This window comes from Melanostigma gelatinosum (assembly GCF_949748355.1).
Source record: "Melanostigma gelatinosum genome assembly, chromosome: 15".
Lineage (NCBI taxonomy): Eukaryota > Metazoa > Chordata > Actinopteri > Perciformes > Zoarcidae > Melanostigma > Melanostigma gelatinosum.
In genome coordinates this window covers 18,800,035-18,809,302 of record NC_136648.1, presented here as the reverse complement: position 1 = coordinate 18,809,302, position 9,268 = coordinate 18,800,035, and the positions used below count along the sequence as shown (strand labels likewise).

Here is a 9,268-nt window from a genome sequence, read left to right as displayed (position 1 = left end):
CAGAGCTGCTGTTCAATATTTAAAGACAAAGTGCATCCTCCTTTCTTTGTTAATAAAGAGTTTAATCCCACGGTTGTTCAGTACATCCGTGCGTTTTAGTTCCAGTAAGAAGTCCTTCTCGATTCATGGACGCTAGTGAAGACAGTCGAGCCTCCCTAGTTGTAGTTCTTGAGTACGTTTTAATGCGTTTGAGGCTGAAAATGTCTGCTCGACAGAGGCAGCAGATTTTGGGATTGTCACCGCCCAACATGTCAGGCTAGCTCAATGACCAATCACATACCTGTAGGCCAGCTAGAAGCCTCTGTCACGTCAAAGAATACGCCCAACATGTCAAACTAAAGATCTGATTGGTTGAACACTATAACAATCAACAATATCAACAACACTATTGTTATAGTGACCAATATTAAATTCACTTTAATCTGCACTGGCTGCAGGTGAGACTCTACAGGCCTCTGGCCTCTCTTCTACCTAGAGACACAGAGGTGAGATCTGATTGGATAAAAGCTCTACTTAAAACAAGCTGCACTGGAAGCAGAGCAACTGAGGAAGACAGTAGCTGTGCAATGAGAAAATAAGATCATTTAAGAAAAATTATAAAATTATAAAATAATTTTTTTTTTTAATATATATATAACTTTGTGATTCTGTTTAGGCCAGCAGAGAAGGCCTTGCAGGCCCTGACGGCCCGCCACTGTGTAAATCAATAAACAGTAACGTTAAGAGTTCAAAAGGCTTCCAACGACCTAACTCGCACCCTGAACTTGTGTTTACATGTATATATATATAATGTAAAATACTATACTATACATAGATCCACTAGATGAAAAAAGTCAGGGGATCAACAAAGTCTGTCGGATTCTTCCTCTCGGGACCATGAGCATCTGTGCAGAAACAACGGCAACCCATCCAATAGTTAATATATTTCAGATTGACACTGCCGTCCATGGCTAAAAAATGACTGGTAAAAAAATAAATTGAAAAAGAGACCATGAGAAGTTCAAAAGCTTTCTCCTCTTCACCCACATGGACGTGTTACAAAAATAGTTGCCTCTCCGATTCCAGAAACGTGCGTTTGAAGTGGGTTTCTGGCCCAGTTTGGCTATCTGATAAGTATTTCACTTGCCACCTTTGACCAGGACGATTTTAACCCAGTGTAAGAAACACAAATAAGACATTAGCGCCCCATGTTCCCCCCTCTCGCTCCCTGGCATCCTCCCATGCCTCTCTTCTCGTTGTCCCGGGAGCTAGACCCCAACACAAAGGAGACAAGCGGTCAGCTGTCGGAGCAACAACTTGCCCCCAAAAAAGTTCACGGTGGCAACATGAGTTTCTTTTAAAGTGATGACTTTGTGTCTGCATTTCTGTTGAGTGTTATATGAAGTTGATTACTGTGCGAAGCAAAGTCTCCAGACAAACCGAGGAGATGTAGATGTGAGGGATCATCCATCTTGTACAGTAGCCATTTAGTTGGGATGCTCATGAGTAATGTGCTGGTTGCTTGGAGAACAAGTGGTACAAATAGTACACTGGAATAAAAATAGTAACACACGTTCTATGCTTTTGCTCAAATAGCATCTCTCTGCAATTATAGACTAAAACTGCAGCCTCTTGAAGCTGGCTATTCTTTATCAAGGTAATTGTTCCTAAGATGTCAAGTCTTATACAAAATGTGAAAAAGCATATCTCCATGTGCGCATGCGTGGTCGCTCTGCCAGTCCCTGCTCCTATTGACGGAGCTATTTCCATCACTTCATTCACTAAGAGCAGCATCGCAGACGAGACCCGCTCATTTCCATTTATCAAAATCCCATTTCTCCTCCGTCTGCAGATTGGTCACCTGTGAAACTAGTTTTTAACCATGATTTGAAAGTGCACTGGCTTTTCAGATGTCTACCCCGTCCCCTTCATTAGTGTTTATTCCCGACCATAAAAGGCGCTGGAGGGGCGCGCACTGCCAGCACAGGTCGTTACATTGTAAAACACCATGGCAGGGCGGCACACGGCATCGAGTGTGTCTCGGGGAGGAATTAAAGAATAAATTCCACACACTTCCAATTAAAAGGACGTGCTTCTGCAACGTGAGCAGAGGAAGGGAGCATTATCAATGAGGGGAAGAAAACACACCGTTACAACTCAGGAGGCACAATTACTGAGGCTGGCGGTATGCAATTAAATAGTGCTATTTAGACGGCGCTACTCCACGCTAATAAACGCAGAACATATAGAGACCAAAAAAATATATATATATATATATAACACAGGCTTCGGGTATACCTCCCAATGCCAACAGCTGGGGGAACAGATGACTAAAATGTAAACACAAACTGTGGCATACAGGCCTACTTCAAGGGAAAACGAGGCGATAAGACTGCGTATTTACACAAAAGGGTAAATTCTGAGGATTACTATTCACCATCTTGAAAAAAAAAAGGTGGAACAAAAAAAAAAACATCACAGGTTTTATTGTTGAAGATAAGTTTCCCAGAGTAGGGATCCAAATTAAAATGTATGTGAGCAAGCACCACATTACTCCCACTCTGTATCAAAGTGTGTCGGCCCTTTAAAGCACACTGCAGGGCGAGCGGCGGTCGCTGGCATTGTTAAAAATGTACAATATGAAGCTTTAAGCTACCGACAAGTAACGCAAGTGGAAAACGGGCAGATGAGTTTTTTTATTTTTTTTATTCATGTGTCAAACCCTACTGACATTTCAGAACATGCTAAACATTAGTATAAACTCCTGACCCTCCCAATTCTGCTCCCACTTCCTGGTCCCCGCTGTGCTCTTGATTCACACGACTATGCCTGACCCTTGTACTGCTGGTGCAGCATGAGCACGTCTTCCTGGGAGACCCTGGTCCATCCCTCGCTGTGGACGTGGTACAGGTTGACCTGCCCTCCGCTGTAGGCGTCGCGGAACGTGGCCTGGTAGATGGCGCGGCGGCCGAGCTCGCAGGCCTCCTCCACCGTCAGGTCCTGCCGCAGGCCGCTGTCGATCACGCCGTAGGCGTACATGGAGCCGGAGCCCACGGCGAACAGGTCGCCGCACACCCGGTTGCCCTCGGAGTCGACGTAGTACAGCCCTGGGGACGGAGGACAAAAAGGCGGGTTAAAAGGAGGGTGGGGGAGGCAAAAGGGGAGCTGGGAGGAAAACGGTGTTAAGGGGAGCAGCGGCCTCCGACTCAGGTGTTGAACTTTGTCAGGAAAGCTGAGACGGTGCATATCTAACACCGCCGCTCTCGCACAAAACAAATCGCGCGCGCACACACACACACACACACACACACACACACCATGTCCTCAAGCGAGAGAATATGAACAGCTGCAACCTCTCCGAGTGAAGTAAGGCTGGCAGATATGAACAGCTGCATCCTCTTCAACAAAACAAAACCGGCCACAGAAACCTGCTGACGAGGCACATCGCTGCCCCGGGGGCCCTGCTCCGGGTCTTATTGATCCCCGCAAACAAGCCAAAAATGAACTATCGACCCGCAACCCAGAGCTGCACAGGTAACAGCGCCTCATAAGGGAGGACAGGAGATAAAAGAAGAAGAAAAAAAACTGTGTGCTCACATCTTCTTGACATGAGACTAGTACAGCACATTCATATCCTTCTACACACACTAGAATTTCAGACATTTTCCTTTAACTTCTAGGTGTACGCACACTTGAATGACATGCGCGCTCTCTCTCTCTTGCACACACCCACACACGACCCGTGAGCAACAGTTTGCGCCACACCACGCTTCGTGGACATGCGCGTGGACATTTTATTCCGCAACCATGACACTCGCTCGGGCCTGATCCCAGAGTGACGTGGAACGGGTGACTAGCCAGCACCAGCCTGTGCGCTCGCCCACGGCCAGTCCCGCAGATGGTAAAAAAAAAGACAGCCTGCGAAAAAAGGCATGTTTCTCACAGCGCTTCACAAAGCGAAAAACCTGTGAAATTGAGACTCTCTCATCTCCCACATTAAAAAACACTCAAAAATGCCCTCGGATTGCACACGCTCGCCTGCCGAGTTCCTCGGCTAAAATAGTCCATTAGGGATAGAGAGCCACTTGCTTTTCTGGGAGAAAAAATAAAAAAGGGAGCTCATCATTGCTTTCAACTGTCAAATTGCAGCTTCCTCAACCTGTCGTTAGCTTGCCATGGTAATCATGCCGTGCCTGTCTATGCATGGGGGTAATTTGCCATTCTGAGACCCGTCTGTTCCTCTCAAACTGTAAGGGACTCGTTAAAACCATAATAGGCAGGGAGAAGAGGGTTGTAAAGGCGCCTCTCGTGTTGAGTGGCACGGTTTGACGGAGGTAGATGAGGACTCTTTAGGAAGTCCAAGTATAGCTGCGGAGCGGCACCAGAAAAACACTTCCCACATCCTTTCCAAAACACACCTTGGTCTTTGTAGAGCCCCCTGCGCTATCGCTTAATGGTCTCTGCGCCTCAAACTCTGACGTAGAAAGGCACGCAGGCGGAGATGAGTGGGGGGGGGGATTCATGAGCCCCACTTAAAGCAGAGGGCACGTATGGTGGAGCATTGCAGAGGTGGCGGCCAACAGAGACTCCTTCCACTCCGTCAATCCACTGACAGGTGCTTAAGGAGCCTTGCAGCCAGCTGGACTGACAGCATCTAGAGGGAGGTGTGAGGAGCACAGTGCGATGGGTGGATGGCTAGCATCAAATGGGTTAGTGTCTGTCCTTCCCACTACAACTCACCACTGGCTCAGGAGTATAAAAAAAAAATAAAAAAAATGAAGAGCAGCAGTTGGGGGGGGGGGGGGGGGGGGGTATTACATCACTCTCCTGGGAGAGGCAGTAAAACTGACACATGGGTCTTCTCTGACTGCATCTCATATCACACACTGTTCTGCATCTTTTTGTCATGGGGGCTGCATCTCATTTAGTCACATATATCACCTTCTTGCAAACCCTTCATGTCCTTGTAGGGAGCAGTGTGGGGGGGGCTCCACTGAGTTCTCAAGCATTAACTGTACACTGATTGCAAGTGTCATAACATTTGAAGTTGTTGCGTGGAGCCGTATTTGACGAGCTCCTCGACGCAGCTTTTTATTCGATTTGTTTTGCGTGCGGCTTAAGACACTCCATCGAGGGAATAAGTGCTCTTGACATGATTGTAGCCGGCTAATGAGCTTCCTGCCCAATCGAGATTGATTTAATTTACATTCCATTTCCCTCTCCGTTCAGTCATTGGCATTGTGGGGGGGGGGGGGGGGGGGGAGACGACACACACCTATTGAACCTATACGGGGATCATTATTTCCTCAATTGATTGCTCAGGGTTTAACTCGTGTCGTTTGCGTTTGTTGGCACACAGGCAGGGGCGACATTGTTCACACGGCCCTCTCTGCTCCCTGGACAAAGCCGGCATCGACCGCGGCGGGTGTACGAGCATTACGCATGCGACCCAATTGTCCGGGGCTGAGACCCGACGTCCATCATACCACCGCGTTCTGGCTGGCCCGCAGTCCCCGGCTTCATTGATTTCCCATTACTGTGTCAGTGTGGCGGCCTCTTTAAGCACACCTTCTGTGATGTACGGCCCTTGCGCTGTGTGGCATCCAAAAGCCACAGCTCGAGGTACAAAAGAGGGGCAGAGCATACCGAGAGACCACAGCGCCATCGAGTGGGAAAGTCTGGGAACTACATGCACTTAAACACAGGAAAACATGCATTGACGGTTCTGTGCATAAAAGGATTGTAGATGTCATGGCTGACAAGAAAAACTTGACAAAGTCCTTAAAATAATTATGTGTGGATAGGCAGTTGTTATACATCAAGATTAACTGATTTTCCTGCACTGCAACAAAAGAACTATATATAATTTCTTATGTTAAACAGCTAACTACTCAAGTTTAACCTCAGTTTGGGAAGTAATGACTGCAATTAATAATTTCTTTGAGGCTAAAGCATATGGCCAGTCTTTAATGACTAAAACCCCTGAAACCGTATTTAAATGAGTGAATTATGTAGCTCACTTCACAAGCTGTGAATCAAAATTAATTTGTGGAAATCACAAGCCGAGAGAGGCCAGTTAATGTATGCTTCGATAAGTTTGAGTGCAACACTCAGACCTGAATTCAACAACTTTTCCCAAAGAAATTTGCCGTGTTGGTTTTAGCAGTAAAATACATCCAGCCATAACAGAGTGAGACACTTTTAACTGACGCATATAAAAACATGCAAAGAATTATAAATCCAAACTGCGTCGTTTTCAGAATCCAAATCTTAGATGAATTCAAGTTTATTCGATTTATCGAGTTGTCAGAAAATGTATCTGCTCTTTTGATAACTTTATAAATAATAGTCATCTTTCAAGCAAAAAATCTCTGTTTTCTATGAAGTAAAATGTAAATCTTTTGGTTTTGGACTGTTTGTTGGACAAAGCGAGACATTTGAAGACATCGCCCTGGGCTGTAGCTGTTTTTCTGATCGACCAATAAATAACTTTAAATAGTTCGTTGCAACTAATACATCAAAAAAGTATTTAGTTTAATGGTTAGTTTTAAATTGGATATTAGATTTTATTACATTGCAAACCTCATCTATCTGTCAACAGTACAATAAAAACAGAATAAGTATTATTTTAAATTCTAGGATATTATATATTCACTTTGGGAAAATGTTGCTATCTGACATGTTTTAGACTATTTTAAAAATAAATTATATTCTTTAAAACAGGTGTCTGTATAATAATTGAAACCGCTCTTTTCCTCAAGACTGAACCATAATAATCACCTTTGTGGCAGACGTAGTAGAAATCTTAATTTGGATCATAACCCGACGCCATGTGTGCGTGTCGTATACAGCCGTTGTATTTACCTGGGCCTCTCTTGTCCCAGCCACACACCATGGTTCCCATGCTGAGTCCCATGCCCTTGTACTGGTACACCATGTTGGCGAGCAGCTTGGAGGCCGCCGCCACCGAGATGCGCTCCTTGTTGCGGAGCTCGTAGATGCGGCACTGTCGGGCCAGCAGGCGCTCCCAGAAGCTGCAGTCGGCCGCTCCACCGGCCATGGTACCCAGCAGGTAGGGGTTGATCTCGATCACCTTCTTCACCGTCTGCGAGGCGATGTAGGAGCCCGCTGTGGCCCGAGAGTCCACCGCTACGATGACGCCATGCTGGAACTGAGAGAGGCGACAGCGGGAAGGGGGGGGAACTCATTAATGGCAGCATGACGGCAGGAGGGTAAACACGCACACGGATGGATCAGCGTAGAGTTCAATTACCTATTCGCTACCTTCCATTTCTGTCTAGACGAAGCAGAAATGTGCTGCTGCTCTACAACTGTGCGAGGAGACGAGATATATGGCTCGGCTCTGCCAGAAAGCTGCTGGATAAGAAGGTAGACCTTTGCTCTTCCCTCTAAAATCCTCCATCAGTGAAGTGACAGTAACAACAGCTGTATAGCACTACAGTGAAGACAACAGATTTAGCCAGCCAGAGGAAGACATCTGCACCCCCTTCCACTCAGGGATTAACAGATAAAGTTAGGAGTTATTTTATATTTTCTTTTTATCAACAAATCCCCAGAAGAGACCAAAAGCAGCCGCAGGGAGTTGGTGCAGTATTTACAGGGCTCTGCACGCTTGACAGAGTGAGAGCGGAACAAGCTGGCCGTTTCCACTGCAATGACAGCATAAGTCACCCAAAGTGTGGCTCTTTTATGCGTTTTTAATAGTTTTACAGAAAAACAATAGTGTTCTGTGGCAGAACTGATTTCAGACTATTATCTTGTTAGTAGCAAGAATTCATTGGTATTTCCACCAAAAATATTTGTACCCGTTTTTTCAGCATTATTCATTTTCCTTCATTGGATCCTACTTTGTTCTTTACCTCTACATTCAATGAGCTTATCCACAATCGTGTTTTTGTTGGGTTTTTCTTTTTATTATTGTGGTGCATGTATACTTTTATTATGTCTGGTTCTGAAATAATATTTAGATCATCTGATATCGAAGCATCTGCCCTAATATTAACAACATTTACAGAAAGTATGATAGCATATTTAAATGAAGAAATAATGGATGTGAAAAAATGTATTCTTATTGAAAGAAAATGTAATCCTTCCTACCATAGATGCTATAAATAGCCTGCCAGGACATATCACTGAAAATATGAACAAAGTTTATTTTTCATTTTCACCCATTAATGCTCAGTTACATGGTTGCATAGTTTATTTGGGATGAAAGAAAATTGTCAGGAATGCGAAATTGAATAAAGATATACATCTGGCTACTTTAATGCATCAGTTGTCTTTTAACGTAATCTGTTCAACTTGAATATAATAAGACTTTAAAACAGTTCTTTATCATATTAACTGTTAATATGCAACAAAAAAGACAGCACCTGTACAGTTAGCAGATGATAGCATTATGTAAATCACAAATAGAGTTCATACTTATATTATTGTGCAGAGAAGTTATTAAACATAAGCCATGTGTGGACGCTGCAAAAGTGTCGTCTACAGATCCGTGTTCTTTCCATTCATGCAGGTGGCAATAAAGCCGCCAGATTCAAAAGGTATTAACTTGAGACACGCCAAAAACACACAGAGATGACTATCTTACGATCACTGAACTGCTTCTGATGCCAGAAACGTTTAGACACAAATCATCACAAAGCTAACGTTAACGTGAGGTGAACACCTGCAATGAGAACGCGGTTTGTAGCTATGCTAGCATGCTAACGGTTGACATGTAACATTATGTGAACTCTCAAGAACGTAGTCTGGACTTTGAAGGGTTTATCAAACACCTATATTGACAACTATTACAATTCGTTCGTTTAGGAATAGCCACTAGCTACTACTTAGCTTTAATTTACTTACTTTAAATGCTAAGGTGGTGGTTCCATGCAGGAACTCTATTTTCCTCTCAACGCCATCCTCGTCCCCGCCACTCAGAGGGTTTTTAACGGAGAAACTGAGACCGTCTCCCGGCGTCGCGTCGAACCCCAGGCCGCTCTGTTCAGGTCCACAACCGAAGACGTGACGTTGACAATTATCAAAAGAAAAATTCGCACAATCACTGTTCAACACACTAGCAAGAGCCATCTTTGAAATAGTGTGATGAGCGAGCAACTTCCGCCGGGGAGAGGGTGAAACATTTTATCGAGTCGAGGTGGCAAAAATAAAATCCCACAGCGCCCCCTGTCTTCGGGGCGGACTGCAAATGTGCTGCTGCGATGAAAGGGGAGATAAAAAGCTGTGTGTAAACTGTGCAAACTCTAAAAGCTACAACAGT

The 9,268-nt window shown here is 44.8% G+C and overlaps 1 protein-coding gene across 1 annotated transcript; it reads right to left on the bottom strand.

Annotated features, from left to right (window-relative positions):
* Positions 1-2,655: 2,655 nt before the first annotated feature.
* Positions 2,656-9,081, bottom strand: psmb5 (proteasome 20S subunit beta 5). Its single transcript, XM_079285302.1, has 3 exons — positions 8,854-9,081; positions 6,844-7,150; positions 2,656-3,086 (listed from the first exon to the last, which is right to left on the bottom strand). The coding sequence occupies exons 1-3, from the start codon at positions 9,076-9,078 to the stop codon at positions 2,803-2,805; spliced, it is 816 nt and encodes a 271-aa protein (XP_079141428.1). The 5' UTR covers positions 9,079-9,081; the 3' UTR covers positions 2,656-2,802.
* Positions 9,082-9,268: the final 187 nt, after the last annotated feature.